The following is a 14,951-nucleotide window of genomic DNA, read 5'->3' as shown; positions in this document are numbered from 1 at the left end:
TAATCAAAGCACAAATATTTCTATATGAAGGGGGTCATGTGATGTCCGTAGATGGTTCCTCATTTGAAAATTTGACGATGAAGAACTAGCACCAATTAATAACAACTTTTTCTGCGCCAGTATGAAGAAAGAGGTGAAACTTTCTCGTAATAACTAAGCAATACAGACAGTTATCGTCATGATCTCTAATAAAACCCGAGCAGAATGTGCAAACTGCATTCCCATCCCTTCATCCGGCGTGCTCCACCAGTAGCCGGGCGGCAAAATTGAAATCTCCCCCCCGTTTTCCACGGAATCTCAGTCACATTTTCCTCTTAATGGGTTACTGATACAATCTTATTAAAACACAGCTCGAGTATCTCTCGCACTTAGCGCCCCAGTCGGCTGTCGGGAATGTCCTGAATGAAGGGCATATTTGCACTTCACGAGGTCCTCGTCAGAAGTAATGAACCCGTCTTATTTCCTAATCGTGACTCTCATGCTGCGCCAAGGTTTTCGTGACACATTGGCTTTTCCCAAGTTACCCCTCGATTTGAAACGGACCCCGATTCACTGACTTTCTGAAGAGAGGATTGAATTATTACTCATTTGAGAATTCCTCTGGAATTTTGAACAAATATATGATATGACACTAATAATATCTGACACTGAAAGTCAGTTTTTGACAAATGACAAGAAGAAAGTTGTGAAACAAGAAAAGTATTCATTCAGCTATATTAACCGGGGTCATTTTATTTTTTAATTCGAGGACGTATATCGCGAATATGAAATTAGATTTTCTGTAGAATCAGTATTTTGGGAAATAAATCACTTTTAGTGGAAAATTTCGAAAAAATTGGTGAAATTTGGGGAACTGTAGCAGCCAGAAAGAAGGCACTGGACATAAGCTGATGTTTTTGGTGATGCATTGGTAATTTGCGAATAGAAAAAACCTCATTCCATTCATTTACCGGTAACAGTTTGGATTTTATGATTTTTTCCGCGAAGGTCCAAAATCTCGAATTTTCCATCGACCATAACTTGAAAACTAAATTTTTTCAAAAATATCTGTTCGCATTTTCGTGTTCTACACCCTCGAATTAGTGAACAGTATGAATTCGGTTTCGATCGGAGACCAAAAATATTTTTCAAAAATTCGAAATTTTTCCATACATATGTATGGAAAATTTGAAAATTTTTCAATCTCTCCGATTTTCACCAAAATTCGAGTATTTACTAAATCGACGGTGTAGAATACGAATATGCAAACAGAATTTAGCTGAAAGGATTATTTTTCAAGTTATGGTCCATAGAAAATCGGAAATTTTGGACCTTCGCGGAAAAAATTATGAAATCTAAACAGTTCGGGGTAGATGGACTAAGTTGATTTTTTCTATTCGCCAAGAACCAATCTACCACTCCAAAAATCAGCTTCTATTCAATGCCTATTTTCTGCCTGCTACAGCTATGCAAAGTTAACCAATTTTTTCAAAATTTTCCACTAAAAGTGATTTTTTTTCCAAAGTGCTCATCCTAGGAAAAATCTAATTGCTATTCGTAATCTACGAACTCGAATAAGTCAAAAAAATGACCCGCCTTGATATCGTTCGAAAAATAAAAAAAATTTGATCTACAAGAATGTCATCTGCTGATTTTTTCCACAAAGATCCAAAATCTCTAATTTTCCATCGACCATAACTTGAAAAATAAATTTTTTGAAAAATATCGGTTTGCATATTCGTTATCTACGCCCTCGAATTAGTCGACAGTATAAATTTGGTTTCGATTGGAGACAAAAAAATTTTTTCAAAAAATCGCAATTTTTCCATACATATGTATGGAAAATTTGAAAAAAATTTTATCTCATCGATTTCCACCAGAATTGGAGTATTTACTAAATTGAGGGCGTAGATTACGAATACGCAAACAGAATTTTGCTGAAAGGATTAGTTTTCAAATTATGGTCGATGGAAAATCGAAAATTCTGGACCTTCGCAGGAAAAATCATAAAATTTTAACTATTTGCTGTAGAACAATGAATGTTGGTTTTTTCTATATGCAAAGAACCAGTCTATCACGAAAAAAATTAACTTATGTTCAGCGCCTTTTTTCTAGCTGCTACAACTCCTCAAAGTTGAAGAATTTTTTCGATTTTCTTCACTAAAAGTGATATTTTTCCCGAAGTACTTATTCCACAAGAAGTCTAATTGTATTTTCATAATCTACGACCTCAAATTGGTCGAAAAAATGAGAGAACAGTCCTGTGTAAAAATCAAGATTTAATTTCAATTCTGGTACCCCAAATCCACCAAAATATCAAACAAAACAAAATAAAACCAGATCATAATAATTAATCACTTTTTCCCTGATGGAGGGGTATCGAACTCCCGTTTGACAGAATAACAGCTGCAACTGATGCCGCATAACAAATCGTCCGAAGAAACTATAAGAAATTACCGTCAGCATCCTGAGGAAGACATGCATGGGGAAGTATGTTCGGCTAATATAGCTCACTTGTGATTGTTGCTCTTGACAGGTCACGTACCCCTGAGTTATAAAGTTTAAATTAACATTTTGAACGAGAATAAGTGCCCGTAGCAATGTTGCATACACATTCTCGAATGTGCTCCGAAGACGACGTTAGTATACATGTCAACGGTATTAAAGTGCCTCATATGGTTCCAGAAATGGACGTAGACCATTTTGCTGAGGGGAATTCATCGCTTGATAAGGTTGAAGGTTCAAACGTAAAATCTCAGCTTTGTTCCTGTTTGTTAGGCTGAGACAATGAGAAGAAGAAATACTGCACACTATTGATCCACGAAGTTCCAAGAACAGACATCCATCTTGTCAGTCCTACGACGGCTATACTGAGTACAGAAAAGAATTCAACCAAATGAAGCTGAAATTTTCGTTCTGTGATCCAGACAGCATTGATTCAGCAATCAACAATTTGATTATTTCATCCCCCAACTTCTATCTTTCCAACGAGTTTCCGAGTTAACAGGGTGAGCCAAAAAAATCCATTTCGTTCCATTAGGACAGTTAGCAGTCCCGAATTAAGACGAGGAACTAATTCTGGATCGGCGAGTTATTGATGGCCTTCTAATCCACAACCCTCGAATCAGAAATTAATACTGATGATGAAAATAACAATCGCCATCCATCCGGCTAATCGTCGCTCTGACAACGGCCATTTATTAAGGCCGACCTCCTTGGCCGCGTCAATAAGCCACCACCGCCGGGAGGGGTGGTACGCTGCCCGTCAACCCCCAACGACTCGCCTAAACGAATATAAATGACACTGTCGAAACTTGCGAGCCTGCTGAGGGTAAAGGTTGCGCGGATGGTGGTATTTAGAGGGTGGATTTGTGTTTTATTTGCTTTATGAAGTAGTGATCTACGTACCTACGACGTGTGGGGGTGGATTGGGACAGGACGCGAGTGGAAGTCGTCGAACAGGGTGAGATTGAAGGGAAGACGTCGAAGTTATAAATGAAGCTTTGAAACTGTTATTTTCATGGGGGAAGAAACAATTCTGGGAGGGGTAGTTTCTGCTTTTAAAGACTTGGATTTTCTAGATTTGAGTTCGCTGTATCGAATACAAAATAGCTTGGTCCTCGAAAATACGATCGTATCTTCGGTCTTCTAAAGGAGATGGGAAAACTCTGTTAATCTGCATCCTCTGTTTGTGTATTAGAAGACTAGAATTTCGTTCTCTTGCTACTGATGTTTTCTACTTCGTTTTACTGTCTTATTTTGTCTCTTATTTTAAATTATTCTTGGTCTCTTTTCCTCTCTCTGTTCTTCCAGATTCTCCTCGATTTGTTGTAGTGTAGTGATCCTGCTTCTATATTTCCCATCTCTGTTGTTCCTTCGTTGACTTTCACGCAGAATTTGGGTATCTTCAAAGTTTCTGCTAGATTCCATTAAGGGATAAACAGACGGTTGCTCCATCTATAGCCCGGGTACCTAAACCTCGCATGCCGTCTATAGACCCCTGTAAAATTGGTCTCAACAACAATTCCATCCTGATAGAATATTCTGATGGGCGTAGTACTGAAATGAATTCAAAAGACGTCATTTATCTTCGTTTTATTACCCCAGATGAAGCCTTTCAGATTGAAGGCATATTGCTCAACATGCTGGTCAGCGTGTGGCGAACCTTAAGCTCGGCAGATCCGTCGAAAGGGGCTAATCCAGTACGGGATGCTGCATCTCCCCCATCCCATTATACCGCGATTATCGTACTTGCGGAGCTTCGGGAGAGGGATGAAGTCCTCTGTCTGGAGATGAGAATCTCAAATCGCACTTTGGATACTTTGAATCCACCCCGAGTCGGCAATGATTGATGAAGGGTCGCATAGTTTTTGCGCCTAATGATTGATAAATTCAAATTTGAAAAGTTTCTATTGACTTTCAATTTTCTCGAAGTGTCATTTTCCGAGGGGATTACTACGAAGAGTGATTGGTGGGGTGGAGGATTCCGGTTCTGTTCGTTTGTCGTCGGAGTTTGCTTTTTGGGATGGTATTGCTTCAGCGAATGCCTAATACAGGGTGAATTTCTAGTCATCCTGACGTATTTCATTACTCTAAAAATACTCTTCTCTCCATTTCACAGGATTATTCGATCAATTGACTCATCGAGGAAAAATAGAATGTATTTCCATTGTTGTTTCATCTTACATTGATGAAACTATGTATAATTGACCTTGAAATACATTAAAAAAATAGAATTAGAATTTAATGAGTTTAACCCATCCATATAATGAAAAAGCACGAATGAAAGAAGTATCCATTTTTGCACAAAAAATTAGGCTTGCTTCTTGAAAAACTCATCTACACTTCACTCTTGGTAAACTGTGCAAACTCCTCATGAAATATTGCGTAATTTGAAATATAAATTGACCTGTAAGTGATGAACTGAATCAAACCGTACATCGTTTTTGTTTCAGATTGTGCAGTGACATAAAGACTTTGATGAGGTTTAGAACTTCAAATATGCTGATTTTCCTATTGGAATGTCTGTTGCTGTTTCCTGTGGCATGGTCAGATAAGGAAGAAGTTTACGAGAAACTAGCAGAAGGTGAGTTTTCTTCGTTCTACTTGATAGTTCCTAAAAGATTAAGAAAATTGAGGTGATTTCGATTCAAAATTCCGTCAACTTGAGAGAAACAGGAGAGCGAAACTAATTCAAATTTCCGTCAACTTGAAAGATGCGTACCTAGGCGAAACAGATAAACTACAACTTTTCTATTTTATCAGTAGGTGACAGTGACCAAAGACATTCATTCCTGGCTTCTCCTGTAGCCATTAGTTATCGTTGCGAGTGTTAGAACAAAGAATAAAAAGTTGTGTCTGCGTTTCTTGCTTTGGACGTTGATAAGGAAAACATATTTTTACGTCCGTGTCTTCTCGAAATATGTGCCTGGCCCTGTGAAGCAGCCCAGTGGTTTCGAAACTACCGAAGAGTATAAATCATGTCCGTCGTTTATACATCCAAGAGTGTATCTTGGCAATTTTTCACTCCAGGATAACCCGAAACTCACCCCCAAAACACTAACAATATTTTAAGCTTCCACTAACGTTTCTGAGGCAAATATTTGGCCGTTCCTCTAACTTTACCGCAGAACATCAACCTCTACTTTATATATATCTCCTTCGACTCCTGCCTCCGGAGCAACGGCAGAGTTACTTGCGGACCTAACGTTCGCATTGAATAAAAATGAGCGTGGGCGTGAATAAAGTATAAGGGAATAATTTTATCGGATTCGTAGTCGGGAGCTTCGTATAAATAGGGCCCGAACGTTCCCGTAGTAAAATATTTTATGGGAATGCATAAAAAATGATACCTGGTCCAGTTTAATGATTTCTTCCATACGCAAGGCGTTATACGGTTGCAAACCCGGCTGCGACTCTAGTCCTACGTATGTTTATGAAAATTTATGAGGGCGGGCACTTATAAAGAGATGGAAATACTGCTTCCTGGGTTTCATGAGTTTTCGCGGTTTTCATTCATAACTCAGGTGGCGGGGGTTGTTTTTAGATGCTAGAGGTTGTTTATAGCAGTTGGTATTAACCGTTTCCGAGTTGTCTTGAAAGGGAATTTTCTCAGTTTGATTTCGTAATTTTTCAGTAATCAAGTGGTTTCTCATCTTCATACCGTTCCCTTATCGCTGAGAGGAGTATGCAAATATTAGTCATCAAACAGTTCTACTAGAGAACGAGTCTTGTCAGTGGTTCCTTTTGTAAAAGACTATTAGGTACTAAGGTTACAATAACGCCCTCTTCTTGTTGAGTTTGTACTTCACTGAGAAGACATGAGGAAAGATCTAGACATCTAGAAAAGAACAAGAAACTGATTCAGTGTTGGATAAGTGCTTAACAACACAAAAAATTGTTCCAATACACCTGTAAAGTTATATTTTCATTTGTGAAATTCTGAAACAGTAATTCATCTGTAATTCTATCGTCTGTCTCTGTCGTTCGGCGTTTCTCCTGATAAATACAGTAATAACTGATATAACTGTAGTAAAACTAGGAAAGTCGTTAATAAAGCAAAGAACGTTGAAGTGCCTGCTGAATAGAAAAACTTCCGGAGGTGTTTAGTTTCTCCTTTTTCCCTTTACTGATGTCGACCAGACCGAAAAACTCCACGGACCGTAGAATATGAGAAAACTTCAATTTCATTAATGCAGTCCCAGCAATTCGTACATCGGCCGACTTGAAAAAAAAAAACCTTTCAGCTCCGGGGCAGTTTTAAAACTTCCATATATTTTTCTCGTTTGATGGTTAAGCGAGGTTCAGCGAACTGTAGCAGAATGCACACGTAGAAACCGGATACGTTGTAGGTAGTCTGGATTTTTGAGGGGTCACTCAATCTTCGAATGAAAATTGGTTTATTCGAGGTTTATATATCTTGACCACTTTGGAAACGCACGTAAATTCAGTCTTTCTAAACTAGTTCAAGCCAGTTTTTGTTGTAAGAATCAGAGACGTAATCAAAATTTCACCAAATTGCATTGCACATTAGGGGATGATAGCTCCGCCATCTTGAATGTTGTATTTAGGTTGATTTACGTTCCATTTATGAGTTTTTTGTTCCATAAAGATTTCAGATTTGAAAATACATATGACATAATTATAAGTTGATATATATTTCAAAGCCTGCTTTTCTTTCATCGTGAAACAGAATTTGAAAACTCATGGTTCATATTTCAAGACGTTCCGAAGGAAAAACCACAGATAACAGAGTAGAAAAAACGCATTAGAACAACTAACCCCAAATTCTTGACAAGACGCTCTGTCAAATAGTGACAAGTGACAGTTCCATAGAAATAGTTATCGGGACCTGCAGAGCGTTGATCTGTTTTCAGAATCTGCTGGGAGCGCCGCCATATAACGCCTTATTAAATTGCCCGCACGGAAATGGTGGTTTTCATTTGATCGCAAATCGAGATACCATAAAGCTCGTAGTCAGACCGCGGTCCATTGGGCGGACGGTACGAACATTCGCGTGAAGATCAAGGACAATGGCGGCCGATAACGAAATGGTCTGCTCTGTGTGTTTTATATATATCACGGTCCACTCGTGAATATCTGCTTCCCGCATTGTTTTCTGTGGTCATTGTGCAGGTTGAATGCGACGTTTATCATTTGACTACACTCCGCGCTGCACCGTCAGTTATGCGGATAGGTATAGGCGGGCGGTAATTGCCTTTTATCATGAAGTGCCGTAACGCTAGGAGAATGCATGACTCGAATTTCGTGTAATAGAATCATTGGAAAGATTTCCGCAATAATTTTCCAAACCATATATAGTTAATAATAACCCTCCGCTTGTCTATGGTTCCCAGGCACTAGTTAGAAACTGTAGAAATATCACTTTAGCAGAATCTATTTTAAACCCTCAGTAGAAAGTGATAAAACGACTTACCACAGTTCATTTCCGTGGGAAATCCAATAGAATGGTCTATCAAAATACTGTCCACTTGATAATTCCTCATCGTCTTGTCGGTATCTAGAACAAATAAGAAAATTGAGAACTGAAATCAATCTGAAGGTTGATGTAGTGAAAGATTAGACATTGCTGCTCGCAATAGATTCAGCGTTTTCGAAACCCTATATTTTCATACCAAAATTTCAAATATCTGGCCCAGTTTAGAAGAAAATAATTTTTTTTGTAAAGTTTTAACAGATAGGTATTGAAAATTATGTAGAATTTTCACTATTCAACTTCGTCAACTCGTTGGAAAGCGGAAAACGGATAGTTCAAGAAATGGATCGAATTCAAAATTCCGTCAACGTGAACGTAACTGAGCAAAAAGCGGCGGAATACAAAATTCCGTCAACTTGAAATGAACTGAGCAAGAATAGACGGAGCAAAATCCAACATAGACAAACACTCTAAAATCCTCCACTACGCCATTTCAACAGTCAGTGCGAGACCTGTTGAAAGGGACATAAGAAGACAGAAGGCAAATGGCCCTGCTGAAATGCAGAGGATTAGGACGGATAAACAGGGATTAGTGGGACCCTTCATCGGCAACCACAACAGTTTCCACTTTTTCTTCGTCGTCCGGATCTAGTTAACAGTGGCTGACTGGATTTGGAGGACGCGTGAGGTGAGGGCAGAATGCGTAAATGGAGTTTTTTCATGGGGGAGGGCTGTGTTAATTATTCAAACGTATTATTGGCTCGAGATGGGTCTCGACGTGGAGAAGATAGAATATCGTGAAAAATTCACGGGGGGGATTAAAGATGCTCAGGATGAATCATTTATTCATGTCAGGCCATGGTTTTTGTATTCCTGTCGTTGATGGCAATTATCTTTTATGAATTATTACTAAATAATTCGCCTGGAAAATTGATTTAAAATTAGTGTTTGCTAATCATAAAATAATAGTTAAAATTCTAGTTATTCATATGAATTGGAAGATTCGAACGATCTTTTTTTTTGGTGTAGCAGGGGTAAAATCTGCAAGACAGACGAACACACCCTCTCCTGAGGGGGAACAGTGTGGGGATTCTCACTCTCTGAGCTCGAGACCCACTAAAAACCCTTAACTGCTTCTTCATATAGGTTCCGGGCATTTTGCCTATTAACCAGTTGACTCTTATGGTTTCTGGACTCTCACACGATCATAGTCGTGTTGATAGTTGTATGCTGCCTATAGCTTTTATAGGTTAAGCTCTTCTTTGGTTACTTAAAATCCTTAACTGATCTCTCGGTCTTCGGTGGTAGGTTCTTGACCTTCTAGCTTCTTCCGTTGGATCGTAGTCGACTAATCTTCGTAGTTCCTCATTTGGATATTGTTTGGCTTTGTCAAATATCCTTTCCGCCTTTCTCTTCATAAATTCTGTAACTGGTTCCCATTCCAAGTCCTTGTAGATTTGTTTGTTCCTAACAAACCAGGGTACATCCATCGCCATTCTAAGGAGTTTATTCTCAGTGGCCTGTATTCTCTTGATGAGGGTCTTGGCTGCGAAGCCCCATGCAGCTGATCCATATGTGAGTTGTGGTCGCGCGATAGTTTCAATCATCGTCAACTTGATGTTCTTTTTCATATGACTTCTTCTGCCTATGAGTGGATAAACTCTACTCATTGCGGCTTTTGTTTTATCAACTGCACATTTCATGTGGTTTTTCCATGTAAGTCCTCTGTCAAGCTTCACTCCTAGGTATGTTGCTTCATTTTTCCATTCAACCTCTTCTCCATCAACTTCAAGGTTTTCTTCCATCCTCAATCTTCTCTTTTGCAGTAATATTGCTTGAGTTTGTCTTCCATTGATTTGGATTTTCCATTTGATGCACCATTTGAGTAATTCATCTATGGTTTCCTGCAGTCTCTGGTGTATGATCTCTGGGCGTCGAAATCTGAACGCTATTCCTGTGTCATCTGCGTACAAGGTGAGCATATTTCTAGCATTCTTCGGGATATCATAAACGTATATTACTTAAAGCAGAGCCTAGACCTATCATAAATATCATTATTTCAACAAGGTCGAGGGTTTTTTGACGTTAGGGTTTTGACGTCACAATCGCGCATATTTCTCAAAGTATTAACGTTGAAAAATTGTGATTTTGCCGCTCTTCTCCATCTTCGTCTCCTCTTGTTCGCCACCGATTAGGACGCAAATGTAGGCCGAGAACTTTCGGCAAACATTACGCCCGCCAAGTGGGTGCTCGGTGACACAACACCGAAATTTTACGCCCGTTATTAAAACAAACGACGCGCGACTGTGTTCCTTCCGGGCTAATTCGAAAAAGGCATCGCCGGGATGCGACTCCCATCTCCTAATTACGGGGATAAGATTGCGAGAACATGATTCCGCTTCTTTGTTTATAATGGCCCTTGCTTGTATCTATTATCTCAGGCCCGAGCTGCGACGTTAGATGGCTGCCATAGTTTTGATCTTATCAATTTTGCAGCGAAAGTAAAGACGCGTATTCGAGAGTGGATGATGCCAGGGGTCTCGCGAGATCAACTCCAATTAACTGGGTAGATTTGGGGGATGTGAAGCATGAGGGTTGATTTCGGTTCGGAGTGGATTCTTGGTGTTTGAAACCCTATTTTTCCGGGATTATTGTCAGAGAAAGAAGACCCCTCTCTGAAATTGCCTTTAACTTCAACTCAAATTCGTTTTCACCGCAAAAAGTTACACTTTACAACGTGTTGGTGCATTCTGACTACGAGGCATGGTTCTTCATTCAACCAAAGCAAGCGAACAGTGGTTCCCTGGTTAGAAGCTTGTCTATTTTTCAATGGGATTTGCAGTATTTCAAAGTTTTCGTAGCATTTTCTCATATCACCCTGAATGCATTCCCAACTACCAGGTATATTCCAAGAATGGATGTTTATACGGTCAATCGACGCATATCTCGAATAGCGTCAAGTTTAATATGCGGGATTTGAGCGATAGGGATGGGGATATTGCTAACCTGTCCTCCTTGCTGCCCTAGCATTGCAACCCCCCTCGACTACACACTCTGGTGGTTGATACATTGCTACATTCCTACACCGAGAACAGATAAGAGCTGACGACTGCTTAAGCTGATCATCAGGAAGTAATAACCGTGAAGATAGCTTAGGGTTTACGGCGTCACTTCATTAAAGCATAAATTAAAAGTATCCCGGGATCAAATAAGCAATTCTATTGGGATATAATCCCTGTTACCGTGATTTGTGATTAGGATTACTGGAGAGGTTTCATCCCTAATATAACCACTTTAGGACTTAAGAGCAGATATGAATAACTCCCAACTGAGGGTCCTCAGTTTGAGTTGAAATCTGAAGGAAGTAAGTATAGCTACATTTTATATTATTTGCAATGGTTAATTTCGCACAAAACTTTCGGATATCTTATGACATTTTTCGGGAAATCTATATGGAAAAAAATCTTTCAAATAGCATATGAATAAGCTCTTCTAACCAGATTTTTTTAAATCGGTCGAATACCTAGTAGTATAATAGGGTGAGTGCCTTCAGCGACTTGTGAGAACCGGCAGTCTATGTTATACGAACTGGTTTACACTCGCTTTGTGCATTCGCATGCTAAATGAATTTGAATTCCTCTCTTATCTAACTTTTACGCTTTAGCAAAGCCGCAAAGTTCCAATTGAATCACAGGGAATTCATCCCCGCATAATAACCAGTAGACGTAGGTATGAAACACATTTGCTTCACGGGATTAATAACTAATTCAAAATAGAGCTCTGGTTTCCGTTCAGCGAACGAAAACAAAACAATTATGAATATTTATGTTCGAAAGTTTTAAATGAGTTATGAAACTACGAGTGGGGTTTGGTGTCGCTCTAAAAACCATAAATCCCGATGGCCGAAGTACAGGTCAGCATTAAAAAGCGGCAGCGCACACCAGACATACACACATACACACGATTTAGTCAGTCGGGGCATATATCACGGTTACCAAATTGGATTTTGGGCATCCATAAATAAACTCCCGTTTTTCGAACCTGGCTCTTTCTGTGTGCCCTGGGACACAATAACAATACATTTCATTTTTGATAGAATTAATTCCGGCCTGTCTAGGACGGGGATGTTTCATATGACCATTGTTGGGGTAATATGGGGCAGCGAAAAATGCTGACAGTGCCTTTTCACTTACCAGGACCATTTGTATCTTTTTCGGGAACGCCAACGCTTGTTCCCACACAACAAACTCGACGCCCGCAAAAATACATGGAAATAGGCAGAGAAATCCATTTTTTTACAAGCGTGCCTAAATTTCGTGAATTGAACTCAACAAAATACGTTTTCTAGGCAGAAGCTACTAGTCCACGTTCCGACAAAGAAAAAGATATATTTCAAAACATTTCATGGCTCAAATAATCACTGAAAGTTTTATTTTTTGAAAGAAAGTGCTCCAACTGTAAAATTCTCATTCTTTGGATCACTATAGCTAAGCTACATTCTAATCATCATCCTGAGCATAGCAACAAATTTAAGGAGATGCTCGAAATACAACTTTCCCTTCCTGTTCTATTTTAAATCTCTTTATTCTTGCTCAACTCTGAAAAAAAATCATCCAGGCTATTTTTCAAAGTTTTTTCTTCTTGAACATCCTCTGGACATGTTTCAAAACTTATATTTCTCCACATAAAAATCCTGTTTCTTTCAACAGTTCAAGACATTGCAAAATATTGGATTTATCGAAACTATGTCCAACCTTCAAGATATAAAAATAACTCCAACAATCTGTCGCATTAAAAAAATTAAACACATGAAAACGAAAGCATTTTTTAATAAATAAAAACTATAAAATAACAAGGTTCTCAGTTTCACAACTTCTCAATTTGGTACATGGTGGAATAACAATATCTGACCGAATAACAACAGTAAGACTATAATATTTTTCTTGGGGGGAATTCCACATATCTCAGAATATAAACAATTCTGCTAGATCTTGTTCATCGCAATCTAAAAAATCCCCTTTGAACAATAAAAGTCATCACAAGAGTTACCGCACTAACAGACAATATAATAACTGCGGATATCGACACTTCCTCATCGTTTACCAGGTTCCTTTCACTTTGTATCACATTTCTAGCATTATCGGTTAAATCAGGCATAAACTTGGCATCTATCCTCTTTACAAATTTCTCCAAGTTGGGCCATAAATTTGTGAACATGTTTCCGATATCAACCGACACGAAAGGTAGTTTAATGAATGGGGCCAGATAGGCATAAACAAGGATATCCAGAGAAGTGGGTGAGTGTTCAAAATAATAGTCTTTCTCTCCTAACAAACTAGACAGGGAGCTGAAAGCCTCGGTGGCTGCCTTATTGAGATAGTCTTTAATGACTTCAGGATTATCTTCATAAGGGTACATTGTCTCTATCAGATTCTCGGCATCCTTTTTATGTCTATTAGTGTAAAAGTAGTTGAATGGAAGTCTCAAAACTTTCATATGCCATGGAATAATCAGTTCTTCAGCATTCCTCTTGTCTATCCACATCACAAATTCTAAAAGTGGTCTTATTTTCTCTTGTACTAAACTAGTAATAGCCATAGTTGTACTGCACTTCATTCCGTTCAATCCAAAATCTATGTTGTAATTCTTGCTGCGAAGATACTGTGTTATCTCTTGATTTCCTTTGAGAACTTTTTTCCCATCTACTAAGCTTGGTGTTGAAAACAGAGTACATACTTTGTAAGAATCGGAAAATCTTACTTCACAAGGCACTTTGGCTATTCTGGTGTAGAGGATCGATTGAATACATTCAGGATCGAGGGAAACTAACCCGAAATCACCAGGTACGACGTTGAGCCTGAATTCAACAGTTTCATTGGCCATTTTGGTACTTTTGTGTCAGAAATACAGAATAAGAATTTAAAGAGAAAATCTCCTATATTGAGGTTAGGAATATTCACATGACGTTTCGATGGGAGTGAAGTTAGGCAGGGCAGGAGCGCAAGTGCGACAGGCAGCGTTCCAGATCAATAATGAATTGAAGTTGGGTCTAGGAAAGAGGGTAGGTGAGCGATGATTTCGAAAAGTTTTGCTAATTTCTGGAACAAAATTTCATTAGTTGAGGCGAGAGCCACTTTTGTAGTGTATGAAAAGGTAAAATACATGGCGAAGGATGATTCTTACTTCGTTTGTTTTCAATATGCGAACCCTTTAAAGGGGTGAATATTTAATGGTATTTATTTGTACATTACCATTGCGTCGGAATCTGGAAGTGCTCCCAGGAAATATAATTACGCGAAATATGGCTAATGAGAATTGCTATGATTCAACTGGGAAAACATGCGGTAATATTAGAGTTCTGCCGAAATGCATATCATATAAGTTTTCTCGTTTACATTTCAAATGAGGCCCAATTTGCACGAAACTCAGCAGATCTGGGCTACAGCTGCTTCTGAAAGGAATAAGTGACTGAATAATGGTAACGGAAATTATTTCGATATTAAGTTGATAAAATCCATTTCTTCTCTCTTCAATATAATGAGCGATTGAGTTGATGAGTATGAGGGGGTAAATTTGTCTTTCCAAGACATGAATTTAACGTTTTATCAGAGTAAAACTAAGTGTTTTAGTTGTAATCTTGCTTTGTCATACAGTTTTGGAGTAAAAAACGACATGAATATTTGAAATACCATAATTTTAGGCGTTGTTTTTATTGATGGTGGTGATGAACTGCTATAAGCATCTCCAGAGGAATCTCAGCGGGTTTTTGCGCAAAAAAATCAACATCAGCAACGAAAGGCTTGTAGCCCAACTAGAACTTTAAGACCAGTTACTGTGTTTATGCATGACATACGATATTTTTGAAGATTGTTGGTTCAAGCACAGAACCTTGAGGAATTCCAAACCTCTTTAGATTATTTTCGATATATTTTCACTTGATTCCATTATCGCGATATGTTTTGTTGTTTCCGAATAGATTTCGAGCTCTCATGTCACATTCATTTATCTTTAACGTTGTTCAGAACACATCCTAATG

General features: G+C 38.6%; 2 protein-coding genes across 2 annotated transcripts in view; one reads left to right on the top strand and one right to left on the bottom strand.

Moving 5' to 3' along the window:
- The first annotated feature begins 4,958 nt into the window (after positions 1-4,958).
- LOC123314745 (semaphorin-2A) overlaps positions 4,959-14,951 on the top strand; it is a 336,596-nt gene continuing 326,603 nt past the window's right edge. The window contains exon 1 of the mRNA XM_044900073.1: positions 4,959-5,065. Within this exon, the coding sequence (XP_044756008.1) occupies positions 4,960-5,065 (106 nt within the window). The 5' untranslated portion in view covers position 4,959. The remainder of the gene's footprint in view (positions 5,066-14,951) is intronic.
- On the bottom strand, positions 12,729-13,905 carry LOC123314746 (metaxin-3-like). The gene has a single exon (XM_044900074.1). It carries the CDS (start codon positions 13,796-13,798, stop codon positions 12,911-12,913), a length of 888 nt encoding a protein of 295 aa, XP_044756009.1. The 5' UTR covers positions 13,799-13,905; the 3' UTR covers positions 12,729-12,910.

Source organism: Coccinella septempunctata, chromosome 6 (assembly GCF_907165205.1).
Source record: "Coccinella septempunctata chromosome 6, icCocSept1.1, whole genome shotgun sequence".
Taxonomy (NCBI): Eukaryota; Metazoa; Arthropoda; class Insecta; order Coleoptera; family Coccinellidae; genus Coccinella; species Coccinella septempunctata.
Note: the sequence above shows the minus strand (reverse complement) of the source record. Positions and strands in the feature narration are given on the sequence as shown.

Bases quoted from the DNA above. Each gene is read 5' to 3' on its own strand.
- LOC123314746 (XM_044900074.1), bottom strand. From the start codon at position 13,798: ATGGCCAATGAAACTGTTGAATTCAGGCTCAACGTCGTACCTGGTGAT.